Here is an 18832-nt window from a genome sequence, read left to right on the forward strand (position 1 = left end):
TTTATAAAAGTAAAAATAAAGTAACCAGCCCATGGTAAATTCAAACAATACAAGGAATTCAGTAAAAAAAAAAAGTCTCCCTCCCAGAGCTTTATGGTGATAGAAAAAATCTGCATTTTGATTGCAGTGATGGTTATGTAAATCTACCCACGTGGTAAAATGAGATAGAACTATACATACATTTTACACCCGTGCCAATTTCCTGCTGTTGGTATTATACTATAGTTAAGATGTAACCCCTGGGGAAAACTGTGTGAGGAGTAGGAGGATCTCTGTATTTTCTTTGCAACCTCCTGTTTATATATATATTTTAAGTATCTCTCAACAAAACTTCCTATCTAGTCCTGCTCCCCAGAGGTGAACACTTAGAAATTTCTGGTGTATCTTCTGCATATTAATCTTTTATATGTGTATATATGCACATCTACATTTAACTTTAGCTATTAATGTTTGTGTGCAGGTTTTTGTGTGAACATATGTTTTCATTTTTCTTGGGTAAATTGACTATAGGTCTGTATTACTTTTTAAAAATGTAAAAGTGGGGCGCCTGGGTCAGATGGTTGGGTGTCTGCCTTCAGCTCGGGTCGTGATCCCAGGGTCCTGGGATCGAGCCCTGCGTCAGGCTCCCTGCTCAGCAGGGAGTCTGCTTCTCCCCCTCCCTCAAACTGGCATATCATACATTGTTCTGCATCTCACTATTTTTCTTTTTTTAAGAGTTATTTATTTTAGAGAGAGAGAGAGAGGGCAGGCAAGCACGAGTGGGGGTAAGGTCAGAGGGAGATGGAGAGAATCTCAAGCAGACTCCCTGCTGAGCACGGTGCCCATCTCAGGACACTGAGATCATGACTTCAGCGGAATTCAAGAGTCCCACGCTTAATCGACTGAGCCACCCAGGCGCCCCTCCCTATTTTTCAACTATTACTTTGGAGATATTTCCATATCACAAACACATGAATCCCCATCATTCTTTTTTCCTGCTGCATAGTATTCCATCACCTAGTAATGTCACAATTCATTATGGACATTTGGATCTTATTCATGGACATTTGGAACTTAAGAAGGAGTTGAACTTAAGTAATTAGGCAATTTTTAAAACCTAAAAGGTCAACCAGACTTGAGACCAAATGCAAAGTTTTTACAGACTCAAGACTTGTCTCCCGCGTATCTTTTGACCAGAAGGGGGAAGGCAAGAGACAGGAGGAGAGGCAAAACGCTGGGAAATATCCCTGGCCAATGGGGAAGCAGTGGGGCCGACAGGGAATTACTGCCGGGTAGGAGCTCCCGGAGGGGCGCCCTACTGCTGGAGCAGGAGGCCGAGCTCCAAAGCCAAGCTTTCTTTAGGCTGCCGCTCAGATACACCTAAGTGTTTCGGGGGTTATGCGTGGTGCAGTGATGCGTAGCCACCTCCGGCCTCCTGCGGGGACCCCGGGCGGGGGCAGGGTCTGAACCCGCATCGCCTCCAGCCCACGCTCGCAGGGGGCGCACACGTGGTGACCTGCCCGCGGCCGGGTTCCCGGCTCCGGCTCCTCCTCCCTCCAGATCTCGCTCTGTTCTCTGCAGTATCACGTGCAGCCGCGCCGGGTGCAGGATGGCGGCTGCGGCAACAGCGGTGGGTGTCAGGCTCCGGGACTGCTGCAGCCGAGGCGCTGTGCTCCTGCTCTTCTTCTCCCTGTCCCCTCAGCCCCCGGCCGCCGCCGCTTGGCTGCTGGGCCTGCGGCCCGAGGACACCGCTGGAGGCCGCGTGTCCCTGGAAGGGGGCACCCTGCGCGCAGCGGAAGGCACCAGCTTCCTCCTGCGCGTCTATTTCCAGCCCGGGCCCGCGGCGCCGGCGGCGCGGGTGCCCGCACCCACCCTTTCCCCGGGAGAGAACGGCACCGGCGACTGGGCTCCGCGGCTCGTGTTCATCGAGGAGCCCCCGGGAGGTAGCGGCGTGGCGCCCAGTGCCGTCCCCACGCGCCCCCCGGGGCCGCAGCGCTGCCGCGAACAGAGCGACTGGGCGTCCGACGTGGAGGTCCTGGGTCCCCTGCGCCCCGGAGGCGTGGCGGGTTCGGCTTTAGTCCAGGTGCGGGTGCGGGAGCTGCGCAAGGGCGAGGCAGAGAGGGGCGGAGCGGGCGGTGGCGGGAAGCTCTTCTCGCTGTGCGCCTGGGACGGGCGCGCCTGGCACCACCACGGCGCCGCCGGCGGCTTCCTGCTGCGCGTCCGCCCGCGGCTGTACGGTCCTGGCGGGGACCTGCTGACGCCCGCGTGGCTTCGGGCGCTCGGGGCGCTCCTGCTGCTCGCCCTGTCTGCCCTATTCAGCGGCCTGCGCCTGAGCCTGCTCTCGCTGGACCCGGTGGAGTTACGGGTGCTGCGGAACAGTGGCTCGGCCGCAGAGCAGGAGCAGGCGCGCCGCGTGCAGGCCGTGCGCGGCAGGGGGACCCATCTGCTCTGCACCCTGCTCCTGGGCCAAGCCGGAGCCAACGCGGCCCTGGCCGGCTGGCTCTACGCCTCGTTGCCGCCGGGCGTCGGGGGCACTGGAGAAGATGACGGCGAGGCAGGGATTCACTTCCCGTGGCTGCCGGCGCTCGTGTGCACCGGCGCCGTGTTTCTGGGCGCCGAGATCTGCCCCTACTCGGTGTGTTCGCGGCACGGGCTGGCCATCGCCTCGCACAGCGTGTGTCTGACCCGACTCCTGATGGCGGCCGCCTTCCCCGTGTGCTACCCGCTGGGCCGCCTGCTGGACTGGGCGCTGCGACAGGAGATCAGCACCTTCTACACGCGGGAGAAGCTGCTGGAGACGCTACGGGCCGCGGACCCCTACAGCGACCTGGTGAAGGAGGAACTCAACATCATCCAGGGCGCCTTGGAGCTGCGCACCAAGGTGGTGGAGGAGGTGCTGACCCCCCTCGGGGACTGCTTCATGCTGCGCTCGGACGCCGTGCTCGACTTCGCCACGGTCTCGGAGATTCTGCGCAGCGGCTACACTCGCATCCCCGTGTACGAGGGCGATCAGCGGCACAACATTGTGGACATTCTGTTTGTCAAGGACTTGGCCTTCGTGGACCCCGACGACTGCACGCCGCTGCTCACCGTCACTCGCTTCTACAACCGGCCCCTGCACTGCGTCTTCAATGATACCCGGCTGGACACGGTGCTGGAGGAGTTTAAGAAGGGTGAGCAGTGGTCTATCTCCTCTCTCAGCTACTTCCCCCTTCAAAAGTATTCATAAACATGTGAAGTTTCAGGTGTGCAAAGCAACTCTCCTATGATAGCAAAAACTCAAGGAAGGCCCCACCTCTTGGTGGCTATTTTCATTTCACTTTTTCCTACCTTCCTTGCAGATGACTGAGCCCCAGGCTCTAACCTTTTACTTGGCTCACAAGATGCGCTATATGCCTCATTCATTCCCTTTCAGTATTTTTCAGGATCTAACAATTGCCAGGTATTGTGCAGGTTGGACTCGGGATAGTCCTTGGAGATCATTGGGTAGCTCCCCACCCAGTACAGGAGGATCCTCTACAGCCTCCGATAATAAGCAGCCTTCCTTTTAAATTCTTCCCAGGGCTGGAAACTCACAATCTCCCAGGCAAACTAACTCCATTGTTGGACAGCTCCAGCTGCTGATAATGTCTTTCTTACATGGAGCAGAAAGTTATGTCCCAGGAACTTCTCTCTGGGTCCTTTCCATCCTTTGAATCACACAGAGTAGTAAGCCCCAGACACCTTAGTGGTTCTTCTCCCTTATTTAACTTTCCCAATACCCAGGTTGGATTAAAAATGGACCCAGATTAAAAGTTGACTAAGGCATCAAGGTCCTTGTACTTCTGGGAACTGGGGTTCCATGAAAGAGGGTGGATCTGGATGTGAGGAAATATTCTGGTAAAGGGAACCACTAGAAAATTCGCATATACAAATGAATGGGGTTTCCTTCAGAGCAGTCACCACTCCACCCCTATCATGTCTATAGCATATCTACTACCATCTGGGGTTTGCCTTTAGAAACTGTCTTCTGGAGTTGAGTACAATTCACTCAAGAAAAATCAGCCTGGATTCTTTAGGGTCAATCTTCTTGGGATTACACAGTTTGACTGGTTCTCCTAGTTAACCAGAAGAACACTTGATTGTTTTTGAAAATCAAATCCACCTTCAAGAGTCACCATTGAGTGCAGAAGACTATCTCACAGACCCTGAAAACAATTCCAGGAATGAGTTGAGAACAGTGACATGATGAGAATAAGTGTAGAACCTTCTAGAATGACCATTTTGAAGGAGGCATTCATCTGTACATATGAGTTAGCATGTTTAGTAAAAACAGAACAAAAACATCAATCCCCTGACTTTAGAATCAAGCTTCAAATATAGCTTCCCTGTGGCTAGCAGGACATTTGGCATATCTTGACACATCTTTTTGATTATCAAAAGTTCAGTCTCATTACTTTATCATCACAAGTACTCTTTAGGACCTTCATACAAAGAGAAATCTGGGGTCTTCCTCCTGCCACAATTTTTTTGGACAAATAAAATTGTGTTAAGTATCAAAGTGTAGCCTGAAAAGGGGGGCAGGGGGGAGGAGTTGAAAACCTATTTTCAGTCCTAGCTGTAGACTTCGTGTTGGTATCATGAGAATGAGAGGGAAATGTGTATATATTACAGTTGTTTTAGCCCAGTCTGGGCTGTTGTTTAACCCTTTTCCATCTGTCTCCCCTAAGTCCTTCCCTGACTCGATCCCACTGTACTCCTAGGTTCATCCATCCACTCTTAGAATTATTCATACATTTTGTAAGACTGCTACAGAAGGGAGTCTTGGATCTGGGCATAAAAACTGTGAAAATTTCTATATTAGTTTGCAAGGACTGCCATAACAAAATACCATAAACTGAGTGGCTTAAACAACAGAAGTTTATTTCCTCACAGTTCTGGAATCTGGAAGTCCAAGATCAAGGTGTCGGCAGGTTTGGTTTCTTCTGAGGACTCTCCTTTTGGCTTGCAGATGGCTGCCTTCTCTCTGTGTCCTTTCACGGTCATCCTTCAGTGTGTGTGAGCTCATTCCTGGAATCTCTGTGGTTGTAATCATTTCTTCTTATAAAGACATCAGTCAGGTTGGATTAGGGCCCACCCTATCAGCCTGATTCTAACATAACTATCCCTTAAACGTGATAGTTAAGAGAGTGCAGTTAAGATAGTGTCTCATTGTCATGTGCTACTGGAGGATATTTTTCATGAAACTCCTATAAACTCATTCATTCATTCGTTCATTTACTATTTATTGAGTACCTATGGAGTAGGCAATAGGTGAGACAATAACAGTGCCCTTAGAAAGTTAACAGTCTACAAGGGTGTACCATGTCAGAATAAAGACAGTCTTCAGAAGCAGGAATTGTGTCTCACTAACCTTTGTATCCTTCGCACCTTGCACAATGCCTTGCACATAGTAGGCTGCTCAAAAAAAGTCAGTACTGATCTGAAATGAGCCCTGCTGCAGAATTTCTAAATCTGGTCTGAAAAAGGCTTGTCTGTGTTCTATCAGTAGTCAGTTTGTAGTTAGCTAGATCGCTCAAGAGAAGCTGGGAATTACGGCGCACACCATGCCAACGAAGAGACTTCCACATCCCTTCAGAGCCTTGCTCCTTCCTCAAGGTATGCTCCAGAAACCAGCAGCATGGGCTTCACCTCGGACCTTGTTAGAAATGCAGAATTTCCTACCTCATTTTAAATCCACTGAATGAAAATCTGCATTTTAACAAGCACCCAGGTGACTCATGTGTACATTAGAGCCTGAGAAGCATTGCCTTCAGCGAACCCTTATTAATAGTGATTGGTAGATTTACTTAGAATAAATACAAGGAATAAGTATCAAGTTGAGTGTTCTCTGGCTTCATGCCATATAACACAGTGGTCATTTTCTATACACGTTGTGTTTGCACCATAGGTTAGGAAAGGAAAGCCGAGTTGAACTACTTTTCTTTACCTTTAAAAATAACTTTTAAAGTAAGTCATAAAAGCCCTTCTGTTTCCCTCACTTCTTTGCATCTCAAGTAACTAAACAAACCCCTTAGGAGGTAGGGGAGGAAAATGATAAATAGGAACAATTACCATTAATTGAGCAACAGCTCTGATAGGCACCCTGCCAAGCCCTTTACATACTCAGAATAACCCTCCTGGGTGGACATTATCAACTCCATTTTATACTAAAAGAAGAAACTAAAGCTCAGATCCATTACTTGACTTATTCAACTCCCCACAGTTGATAACTGAATTGTGATTTGAACTAGATCTGCAAGACCCTAAAGCCTGTGCTTTTCCCACTACACCAGTCTCATTCCATCCTCTACCTTAGAACTCCTGCCACCCACAGGGTTCAAAGCCAGCCTTTCACCTCTGGCTTGCTGCCTCTGGCTGATTTACCTCTAGTTTTCATAGGTTAGAAATGGAGCTTTTATAATTACAGTGATTGCTAACATGTATATTGCATTTTACAAAACATTTCTACCTATCTTCTCTTATCTGATCCATAAAACAACTCTGCAGTTACAGGTGAGGAACCCAAGACCCAGAAAGGTTACTTGGCCTATCTAAGACCATCACTAAGCTAGTATTCCAAGGCCCAGATTCAAACCCAGGTCATGTGACTCCGAAGGTCTTACCCATATGGGATTTTACCTCTTTACTTCTTATGAGCTCCAGGTCTTTAGAAATGGGGAAAAGGAAAAAGGTCTTTCTAGCTAGCATGCTAGCTTTACTAAAAGGAACAGTATTTCTCCCTACTGGACTGTGAGCTCCTTAAGGGCAGACAATGAATCTTACTTATTTTGTATTCTCAGGACAAGCACAGCGGCCACCATGACAAGGGGATGAATAGAATATTTATTGAATGAATGGTTTTAAGTAGCTAATTTCTACTGTATTTTTTATGTTTGAGTGAGGTGAACCCAAAGTATAGGATAATTAGTGTTGTTCCATTGACCATAACCAACCTCTCCTCTTCCCAGATTCTCTACCCGAGTCAGCAGCACCACTGCCCTGCCGGTCTCCCAGGCGAGAAAGCTCCCCTTCACCCCACACCCTCATCCTACTAATCACTGATTTGTCTGTTGAGTTGCCATCGACTAGGTGACTTCAACAACAGACGTTTATTTTCTCACTGTTTAGAGGCCAGAAGTCCAAGATCAAGGTTCCACCTGATTCAGTTTCTGGTGAGGGCTCTCTCCCTGGCTTCTCAGGACATCTTCACATGGCCTTTCCTCAGTACGTGTATACAGAGAGAGCGAGCTCTGGTCTCTTCCTTGTATAGCAGTCCTGTTGGCTTAGGGCCCCACCCTTAGGATATTATCTAACTTAAATGATTTCCTCAGAGGGGCGCCTGGGTGGCTCAGATGGTTGAGCGTCTGCCTTCGGCTCAGGTCATGATCCCAGGGTCCTGGGATCGAGTCCCGCGTCGGGCTCTCTGCTCTTGGGAGCCTGCTTCTCCCTCTGCCTCTCTCTCTCTCTGTCTCTCATGAATAAATAAATAAAAATCTTTATTAAAAAAAAAAATGATTTCCTCAGAGGCCCCCCTGGGGGGAGGGGGGTTAGTGCTTCAACATATGAATTTGGGTCGGGGGAGAGAGACATTCAGTCCATAACAATGACTGAAGTCTGCCAAAAATTTGCCAAAATTGCATCAAAAATATTTCTTGTATCTATATATGGTATAGTCCACTCTTTCATTCAGCTGAGTCATTGAATTTATTGAAGAAACAGTTGCTGTGTATCTGTTGTTTCGGCATGATGGAGAACATACAACAGTCCTGTCTGCATAGGGCTTTCATTCCAATGGGAGAGACGAAAATTAAACAAATGAGATAGTGATTAAGAGCATAAGCTTTGCTGCCAGACTGCCCGAACTGCATCCTGGCCTCGGGACAGTTACTTAACTGCCTGTTTTGTTAGCTATAAAATGAGGATAATAACAGTATTTACTTATAGGGCTGGTTGAAATAATAAGATACTTTTGCATTATACTGCTTATTTAGTAATTGTCATTATAAATGCTAAATAAATGTTCGCTAAGATTCTTAAATATAAGCACAAACCTATTACTCTTTTGTGCAAATGCCTCCTAAGAAATTTTGCTTCTTCTAATTTTTGTCTCCCTCCAATCTGTCCTCTCCCTTGCCACTAGAATAATCTCCGGTGACGTCATCCCCTGCACAAAACGCTTCTGCTCTCCCCCCACTGCCTGCAGGATGAAGTCAAAGCTGTGCTCTCCTGACCTGCTCCCTGCCTTCCCCTCCAGGCTCATCCCTCACCACTCCCTACCTCAGCTCCCTGCTCGGGCAGCATTGAATTTCACAGCCACACGGCTATTGCCTCTGTCCCTTTCCCCATGCTGTCCTCTTTCTCAGGAACATGCATTGCCTGATTAATCCCTGCTCCAGCTCCTCTGGGAAGCTTCTGTAAAGCCCAGTTTGAGCCAACTTAATTGTCCCATATCTCTCTTATTGAATTAACAGGTCGCATGATTGGTTTTGCTTATTAGTGCTGCACACCCACAGAACAAGCCAGAGACTATCCTATCTGTCTTTGTAGCTGTAACACCTAACAACGGATAGGGCACATGATAAGTTTTCAGTAAGTGCTTGCTGAATGACTAAATGAGTAACTGAAGGAGTTAAACTTTAACAGAAAGGATCTGTACAGCTCTGTAGTAAATGCATCATTAATGATCTCCAGCCAATCATTGTGGGCCATGCAGGACAAAGGCACATTTTAAGTGTTAGAAGAAAAGTGTTGTATATATGGTTTCTCCACTTTTTTAGGTACATCTATTTATTGTAACAATTATTGATCCCTTGTTGTGTTGAAAGCACTGTGCTAAGAGTTGGATGTATGAGAAACAGTCCCTGCTCCCAAAGAGCCTACAGCCTGGTAGGAGAAGAGTGTTCCCCTTTGAAAAGCAGGAGGCAGGCTGGACTCACCTTTCTCCCCACCCCCCACTTCAACAACATTGCAATTCACAAGTCATGTTTCAGCATGTAGCATGTGGATAAGACAGACCTGTATATAAATCATTAACACAAAAGTGATACAACAGAAATATAAAGATGCAATGAGAGCATGGAGAAGAGAGTGACTATGGTTAGGTTTTTGGCTTTTATAAAATTTTTACTGAAGTTTGTAAGTTTCTGTACTACATATTCAGTATAGAAAACTGAAAAGTATAGAACGGTAGACAAAGCATGGAAATCACCTGAAGGTAATCATCCCACTATCCTGAAATAATAACTCCTAATATTTTGTCATATTAAAAAATATAGCACCCATAGTAACCTTAATCAAATTCTTAAAAAGAAAATAAAGAGAAAAATCCATGGTCTTGCCTTCTTCCATTAATAAAATATCCCATTCTAATCCCAAGAGTGATTTTTTTATATGGTGATAATTATTTTCACTGTAGTCTCCTTGGGAGTGAGTCCCATAATTTGGGAAGACTGATTTATAAAATGGAGCCCTAAAGATTTGTTGAACTTAATTTCTACAGTTTACTCTGTTTATTAGACTGTTTTTAGGAGAAAACCAACCGTATACAGAGAACAGGGAGAAGGAATAAAGATTCGTTCTGAAGTCAGTGGCCTCTGGGTGCTATTGCTCTAATGTTTAACAGTTAAACAACTTGGCTCTGCCGGGTTAGTAACACCATCTTCCTAAACAAAACACCTCATAATGCGTATAATGTTGGATTATTCTATCTATAGACCATCATGGCTGTAAAATAGCTTATTGCAGTTTTCATACTCAGTCTTTGTTCATTCATTCATTGATTCATTCATTTATTTAGTAAATATTAAACTTCCGCTTTAGACCAGGCACTGTACTAGGCCCTGGGAATACAGTGGTGAACAAGACAGACATAGTGGAGCTAAAAAGGTATCCTCTTCAATCTTTGGTTCTACCGCATGTGATCTGTTGCTTAAAAGACGATCCAGCTAGCCAATAAACGCTCCTGGCATAGACACACAATGTAACATTTTCACTGAGGAATAATCTGGTTCAAAAGTCAGTGTTTTGCTTTATCACTCCAAATTGTGATGTGATACTTTAGCAGGAAGAATAATCATCCCATTGCTTAATTCTATAAAAAGCTGCCAAAACATTAGTGCTACATTTTTTTGTCTTTCGTAAAATAAAAAATTATTTTCACTCAAAGTTCTATTTCACCAATATAATTAGATGTAATAGGTTTAAAAACATGTTAAACATTGCTAAATAATAATTAGTAGAATTTAGAATGTTTACCTTCTAAACAGTAATTAGAGCAAACGGTAAACAAAGCATAGCCCATCATGTACAGGGAGGCAGAACAAAAATAAACAACAAAAAGTAGAAATAATTAGATATACGAGGTGTTAAATTGCTGATTTATATTTCTTTCTGTAGACATTTTTATTATGATTATGTGATATTGTTCTGAAATAATTTGTTCTCAGCCTGGCAAAAGAAATATGAGGTAACAATAGAATCTGAGCTGGAAGGGGCACTGAAAAACCTGACCGAGAGTCTAATTCACGCTTTCATTTTTAGATTTAGTTATCTTTTCCAGCATGTAACAGCCTTCATTGTCAGACTTTTTATCTAATCTAAATCCCACAGGCTGCAGTTAAATTCCATTTCCTCGTTTTATCATCCTTGGTGAGTCCTCTCTTATTTGAAGAATATAGTAGCTCATCTCAATTCCATTTTTTAACAACAAATACATTGGGTTGTGTTTCTGGACCCCTTAAAGCATTTGGGTATCAAGGCGGGGGGTGGTATCTGTGGATGTTCCTAATACTTTCTTAAACTGTTTTACCTCTAGGCCCAATAAGACCTTTCATAACAACTCTTCCAATTCTCTTTATTGTCTGCTGTCTCTTCCTTTCCAAATTGGGATTCTTCTCAATTCATTCTTCTTTCCTTTCTCCCTCCCTACCTCCCTTCCAACCCCCCTCTTCACCTTCCTTCCTTCCTTCCTCCCTCCCTCCCTCTCTCCCTCCTTCCCTCCCTTCCTTCCAAATGACATTATTCTGTGTCAGGCCTCCTGCCCTCCTGGGGCTTGCCATGCAGTAGAAAGATCTACATTAACCAATAAATAATTACAAGTGGTAACAAGTGATTTGAAGAAAAGGTAGAGGGAGGCATGAGAGCATATAATAGGGGCCCTGACCTGGTCTTGTGGGGAAGGATAGACTCCTCCCCCTCCCCAAGTGATATTTGAGCTGAATCCTAAAGGGTGGCAAGAAGGAGTTTCCCAGAGGAAGAGCTTTCCGGGGGAAGGGGGCAGACGTGCAAAGGCTTTGAGGAAAGGGGGCAGTGTGGCTGTCATGTGGGTTCCTGGGCCATTTAATATCCGTTAGGGAAAGTGCCACCTCTGCCAGCCAACCTTCCCTCTAACCCTAGTGACTGTGTGGACAGCCGAGTTCAGGAACATTCACTGAGGGCATGGCTACCAGGGCTCTGGGAGATGGACGCAGATTTAAATATGGGAAAGAGCCTGCCCTCCAGGAGCCTGAAAGGAGGAAGGTCCCTGATGGAAAGGGTACCGGGCAGCCTGGCAGGTAGGCAAGGGCATCCAGACATCTGTGGGGTAGGCAGAAGGGAGAAATTCCCTGGGAGGATCTGGGAAAATTCTCTGAGGAGAAGGATTTTGACAAACAATTATGAAGGGAAAGGGCATTCCAGCTGAGGCAGGAGACTAAACTAGAAGAATAAAGGCAGAAAAGAAGCGGACGCCACATTTGAATGCTGGAATCTTAATGCTTTTCTTCGAGTAAAATGGGGAACTAGGCAGAATGAGATATTTGTCAAACATAATTTCTGTTCTCTCCAAAGGCCAAAGCTATATATTTTAACCATTTTTGGTGGTGATATTTCTAAAATGTTTTATGCCCATTCCTGCCTTCCTTAGGAAAGGATCCTAAATATAACCTAATCTTTTCTTGATGACGCAGGAGGGTGGTCATGCGAATGTAGTTATTTTATGCTGTGTTATAAAGCCATTTGTTGTCTATTTTTTTCTGTCCCCTGGTTATCAGCTGCTAGTTCTCTTTGAGTCGGCCTCGAGCCAACCCCTCCCCCCACCTCACTCATCACAAAACCACTCTTTCTGTGTGTCTTTCAGAGCCTCTATTTACTGAGAAATCAAGTAAATATATGTGTTGGGAATTGTGTGCCTGGTATACAATAAGCTCCAATAAATATTAGTTGAATAAATGATTAATTAGGCTTTGACTGGGAGCCTAGGGCATGGGGTTGGTGTATGGACCTGGGGTAGCTCCTTCTGGGACCAGATTTAAAGCTGTGAAAAGTCAGATCTCCAGATAATGGGTCGTTACTCTGCTAATTTTGCAGTGTTGCTTAGCAAGCCAAACTGCCAACCAGCTCAGATCCTAGTGACTAACAACTATTTTTTCATGCCCTGGTAATACTGGTTACCATGGTGTTCTGGGTGACACAGTTGGCTTTTTTATAATTGCCTTTAGGGGCGCCTGGGTGGCTCAGTTGTTAAGCGACTGCCTTCGGCTCAGGTCATGATCCCAGGGTCCTGGGTTCGAGCCCCACATCGGGCTCCCTGCTCAGCGGGAAGCCTGCTTCTCCCTCTCCCGCTCCCCCTGCTTGTGTTCCCTCTCTCGCTGTGTCTCTCTCTGTCAAATAAATAAAATCTTTAAAAAAAAAAAAATAATATATATATATATATGTAATTGCCTTTAGTGGCTCAAGAAATTTTTTTGTGAGAAGTGTATTGATTATTCTATTTTGGATGAAGTAGAGCAAGGTAATTACTACAAAGTATAGCCTTTTTTCATAAACTAGAGAAAAGTACTGTTTTGTTTTTCCAAATCAAGGTGGTTGCTACAGGACTGGTAGGGACGGTAACATTTTTGTGTTTCTCTTCCTGATCTGATAGAAAGTAATTTGATTTGTTTGTATAGATAAAAAAAAAAAATCTAGCATGTGTCAAGACATCTTTTTCTCATCTTATTCCAATGGAATTCTTCAATATTAACATATAAATTGTGTGCCTGGTATTGAGTTCACAACCCTTTGTAAATGCAAGAGACTTACAACTGTCAGCACTGTTAAAATTCTGGTATACATCACAAAGAATCATCCTGTAAAGCCAAACTGTTTTTGTAGCCGAGGACTGTTTAGACTTCTAAAAGTAGAGAATTTTAGGGGTGCCTTTGTGGCTCAGTCGGTTAAGCGTCTGACTCTTGATTTCGGCTCAGATCATGATCTCAGGCGTGGAGCCTGCTTAAGATTCTCCCTCTCCCCCTCTGCACCCCCCTCTAAAAAAAAAAAAATAGAGAATTTTAGGACCTTGGAGGTCACCTGGTCCCATCCTTTAATTTTAAGGTGGAGGAAACTGAGGCCCAGAAAAGACAAATAATAAAAATAGCAATGATAATCCCTTATAGTTAATCTTTACATTTGCAAAGAACTTTCCCAAACAGTTAACTCCTTTTGCACCACCATGCATGTGAAGTCAGTAGCATTTTTTCCCTTTTCGTATATGAGGCACCTGCGATCTGGAGACATGAGTGTCCTGCTCAGTGTTAGTGACTGAGGCAGAATCAGAGGCCACATCTGTGACTTGCTGCCTCAGGCCATGGAGCCACAGGCACTGAGTCCTAGACACCTGGGCTCAGATCCCGGCTTCTTTGTTTACTAGCTGTGTACTAGGGCAGGTGACTCTACCACTCTGACTGAGGCTTATCTCCCTTCCCAAAATGGGAATAATGATACTACATGGTAAGTTTACTGCAAAGGCTAAAGATAATGCCTCTACTACACCACATTCAAGACACTCCACCATTTGCCTTCTACCTTATTGATCTAATGACACAAATTGTATCTAGTTAGTCAGTTAGTTTAACAAGTGCTTTCTCTGATCCAACCCATGTAAATGTGACTGGACATAATGAACAGAAGTGAGAGCTGTTTACTTTGGACAAGTGATTATTTCTCTGAGTCTCCGTTTTCTCATTCATATATTAATAATACCAATCCCCATTTGGCAGAGATATGATGAAGACTAGAGGTTAATGTGTGCACCCTCTGAACAATAGGTATGGCAATTACCCCTAGGGCAGAAACTGGAAAATGGGGTGAATGTTGATCTGTGCTCTCAGGAGTCAGCTTGGTTTAGATCAGAAACAGTGGGGAGAACGTTGGAGTAGCTGTTGGCTGTTTTTACCAGAATGATAACCTTCAAAAGGGTGGGTTTTAAGGTCACCTCTGGAGTCTGACCTACTTAAATAGAGCCCCTGAGAGCCACACTTCTTTCCTCCCTGGGACCAACCTAGCTCGGCCAGAGCCTCTGGACTGGCCCAGAACTGTATGATCTCTAGGCAACTTAGACCAGGGTTATTTGCCTTTCAGTGTCTTTCTTCATGTCTGAGGTTGGTTCATGACCTGCGAATGTCACCATCAGTCAGAGCTTAGCTAGATCACTCTGGGTCATCATGGTGATTTTTTAAGCTGAGGATCCTGGTTATGTTTAGCCTGAACCTAGAGAGACACAAACTGGCCCCATGGGCTGCCTCTAAGACCAGCTCTCAGTCTGAGAGGCCTGAAGTTCAAGGATCCAGTCTCGTTTAGTTGTCTTAAAGCTTTCCACAAACCCCAGGTGGGTGGGTCCTGTTCAGTTCCCTGAGTTCAAATATTGGCTCTACCATTTATTAGCTGAGTATCCTTGGACCAATTGTTGTTTTGGGGGATAAACACAATCCATTTAGGGTAGTGGGAAAGAAGGCAAGGTATATACCAAAAAACCATGGAGGCCTTTAATGGCAGCAAGAAGACTTCAGAAATGATCCTTCCTGGGAACTGGTACATGTTCCTCAAGTGGGGAATAAGCTCATAAATGCTGTTTGGGGGCAGTCAGTCTGTTTTTTTGTGGATAGAATGGATTGGAGTTGGAGAAAACAAAAGGAGGATTGGTTAGGATGTTAGTGCAGTTGTCCAGGATGTGATGAGGACATGGAAATTAAGGACTGTGCACTTGCAATTGGAATGGAGAAAACCTCTGAGACTTCATTACCTTCTAGACGTTCCTTCTCAGGCTCCTTTACTGGTTCCTCCTACGTCATATTCAATGATGTATCCTTAGCACTTGGTGCAGGGCCTACCCATATCAGATGCTCAAGTATTTGTTGCAGGAATGTTGCATTTCTATGACCTCTAAATGTTGGAACACCCCAGGGCTCAGAAATGGATCTCTTTGTCTAGTCTCACTCCTGTAATTATTTCTCCCAAATGATTATTTCTCATTCTCCCAAAGATATCATCAACTCTGGACTTCTATTTCCAGCTACCACTTGACATTCCACTTGGAGGTCTGAAAGGCATCCCAAACTTAAACTGTTCAAAACTAAGCTTCTGCTATTGGTGCCATACTGACTCCTCATACAATATTTCCAAACTCTGTAAATTGCTACTCTGGCCCAAACTTCTCTTTTGCTCTTGCCCCATATCCAATCCCTCATGTAGGCTCTGCTTTCAACAGATCCAGAGAATCTGCTTATATCTCACCACCTCCCCTACTACCTCCCAGCCAAGCCACAGCCCATCTCTCACTTGGATGACTGCCAGAGCTTCATATGAGGTCTCTGTGCTTCTACTTCTGCCCACTTTATGTCCATTCCTAACACAACAGCTAGGAAGAGCCTTTTAAAACATAAGTCAGATCACATCACTCTTTTGTCAAAACACACACACACACACACACACACACGTGAAACTGTACAATGGTTTTATCTCACTCAAAGAGCCAGGTCCTTACAGAGGCCTTGCAGGCTTTATTGCAGGTACAACAACCACCCCTTCCCTGACCTTGGCTCCTACTATTGTCCTCTCCCACACTCAGCAGCTACCCCACTGGCATCCTTGCTATTCCTTAAGCATATCAGTAGTACTTCCAACTAAGGGCCTTTGCTTCTTGTTCTACTGCAAAAGGTGTCCCCGAGATACCCACAGGGCTCCCCACCTCACTGCCTTCAGATCTTTACTCAAATACCACTTTCTCAGGGACTTCATCCCTGCCCTCCCTTACCTAAAATTGTAACACCCACACACTTCCTCATTGCTCTACCCTGCTTTCCTTTTCCCCTTAGAGCTGTGATGTAGATTTTACGTATTTCTTTGGCTTATCATCTCTCACCCCAAGTTACTAGAATGTAAGCTACAGAAGGGCAATGATTTTGTCCATTGTGTTTATTGCTGAATTTCTAGTGCCTAGAATAGTGCTTGGTACATAGCAGGCATTTAATAAATACTTGTTGATAAAATGAAGGAAGAAAAGGCAGATTGCAAGAATGCGGGGATTTTGTTTCCTAATAGGAACAAAGGAAAAGGAAGTAAAAAGTGACTCCTGAGTGATGACCCTGGGTAACTAGACGGTTGATAGTGCCACTTACTATAGGGAAGAGGCAGGAAGAATGAGGATAATGGCCCTTGAAGATCATGTGATCCTATTGAGATAAGTGATTTTGACAAGACAAAGAGACAGCTCAGGTAAAATGTTTAAAACAGGATGGGAGATCAAAGTAGACACGATGCTGAGATATAAATTGAGTCCTCAGGGGAGAGGTGGTGGTGATATTTCAAGTGATGGGCTCTGCTGGGATCTGTAATCAAGAAGAGGGGAGCAGAGGATCAAGGACTGGAGCAGAGACTCTTAACTGCCCAGTAGAGACACCTGAAGGAGTTTTAAACATCCCAATGCCTGGACTGCACCCCAAGCCAGTTAGATCAGAACTTTCTGCGAGTGGCATACAGGTAATCAATAGGTTTTAAAGCTCCCCAGGTGACTCCCACTTGCAGCCAGGGTTGAGAATCACTGAGCTAGAGCCTTTGAGATGTATTTATCTTTAGGTGAGGATGAAGGAATCCGCAGTGGAAACAGAAAAATAACAGTCATAAGGGTAGGAAGGAAACCAGGGTCCTGACCAGTTCTCCTACTCAGATGTGCGGAAGAACCACCTGGAAATCCTGAGGACATGCAGATTCTGACTCAGACTGAAGGGATGGGGCTGAGCTGCCACAGCTCTCACGAGCTTCCCCCTAACGCCAAGTCTTCTGGTCCGGGGGCCACACGTTGAGTAGCAAGTGTCAGAAGCAGTGCTTCTCGAACTTCAGTGTGTGTGAGAGTCACCTGGGATACCATTGAAACAGCTGTCTGGACTGCACCTCACCGCCAAGTCCTGATTCTGGGTGTCAGAGGTGGTACCTGAGAACATGCATTCTGAACAAGCACCCAGGTGAGGTTCAGTGCTATTGCTCCCAGGAACACACCTGGAGTTCAGGGCACTCTCCAGGGTAGACGGTTCCCAAGACCAAGGTAAGAAAGAAGAGGCACTCGATGCTGTCTACTAAATGAATAAAAGATGCTGCAGGGACACCAGGGAGAATAAAAAGGTAGCAAATGTCAATGTATTTTACAAGGTGAAGGTCATAAGAGAGGCAAAACCCATAAAACCATAAAATGATTTCTGCTTTCCTTAGTTCTCTATTTCCAAGCAATTATGCTTTTGTCTTAGCTTCTAAATTTTATCCTGGGAACAGTTAGCTTAGCAAAGTGCTGTAGCTATTTTTGAAAGAGAAAAGAAGCAAATCAATTATTTGCTTTTTTTTTTCCAAGGCATATGCTAACAGAGGCCTTAGGAGGTCTTCTCTGTGATGTGCCTAAACCATCTAGAGGCTATATTTATTAAAAACCCTTGGAGAATATTTCCACTTCTTCCAACACTGAAATATAGTTGTGGTATTGCCACCGTTTGCTGACTTTCTGTCTCCTTAAAGCACTTTCCAACCTCAGCACTATTGACATTCCTTGTAGTGGGGCTGTCCTGGGCATTGCAGGATGCTTAGCTGCATCTCTGGCCTCTCCCCACTAGATTCCAGTAGCATTCCCCGCCCCAAGTGTGACAACTCAAATTTGCCTCCAGCCATTACCAAATGTCCCCTCAGGGTGGGGGTGGGGGACATCGAACCAGCCCAGTTGAGAACTGTTGCTTTATTTTTTATTTTTTTTAATTTAATTTTATTATGTTATGTTAGTCACCATACAATACATCATTAGTTTTTGATGTGGTGATCCACGATTCATTGTTTTCGTATAACACCCAGTGCTCCATGCAGTACGTGCCCTCCTTAATACCCATCACCAGGCTAACCCATCCCCCCACCCCCTCCCCTCTGAAACCCTCAGTTTGTTTCTCAGAGTCCGTAGTCTCTCATGGTTCATCTCTCCCTCCGATTTCCCCCCCTTCATTTTTCCCTTCCTTCTCCTAATGTCCTCCATGCTATTCCTTATGTTCCACAAATAAGTGAAACCATATGATAATTGACTTTCTCTGCTTGACTTATTTCACTTAGCATAATCTCCTCCAGTCCCATCCATGTTGATGTAAACGTTGGGTATTCATCCTTTCTGATGGCTGAGTAATATTCCATTGTATATATGGACCACATCTTCTTCACCCATTCATCTGTTGAAGGTCATCTCAGCTCTTTCCACAGTTTGGCTATTGCGGACATTGCTGCTATGAACATTGGAGTGCATATGGCCCTTCTTTTCACTACATCTGTGTCTTGGGGGTAAATACCCAGTAGTGCAATTGCTGGGTCATAGGGTAGCTCTATTTTTAAATTTTTGAGGAACCTCCACATTGTTTTCCAAAGTGGCTGTACCATCCATTTTTGCCATTCTAACGGGTCTAAGGTGGTATCTCAATGTGGTTTTGATTTGAATTTCCCTGATGGCTAATGATGATGAACATTTTTTCATGTGTCTGTTAGCCATTTGTATGTCTTCTTCAGAGAAGTGTCTGTTCAT

At 45.1% G+C, this 18832-nt stretch overlaps 1 protein-coding gene across 4 annotated transcripts in view; it reads left to right on the top strand.

The window, feature by feature from the left end:
• Positions 1 to 959: 959 nt before the first annotated feature.
• Positions 960 to 18832, top strand: part of CNNM1 (cyclin and CBS domain divalent metal cation transport mediator 1) — a 59852-nt gene continuing 41979 nt past the window's right edge. For all 4 annotated transcript variants that reach the window (XM_035026873.1, XM_035026881.1, XM_035026855.1 and 1 more), the window contains exon 1: positions 960 to 3152. In XM_035026873.1, coding sequence (XP_034882764.1) covers positions 1589 to 3152 — 1564 coding nt within the window. In that variant the 5' untranslated portion in view covers positions 960 to 1588. The remainder of the gene's footprint in view (positions 3153 to 18832) is intronic.

The sequence above is a fragment of the Mirounga leonina genome, unplaced genomic scaffold (genome assembly GCF_011800145.1).
Source record: "Mirounga leonina isolate KUSES-001 unplaced genomic scaffold, KU_Mleo_1.0 Mir_114, whole genome shotgun sequence".
Taxonomy (NCBI): Eukaryota; Metazoa; Chordata; class Mammalia; order Carnivora; family Phocidae; genus Mirounga; species Mirounga leonina.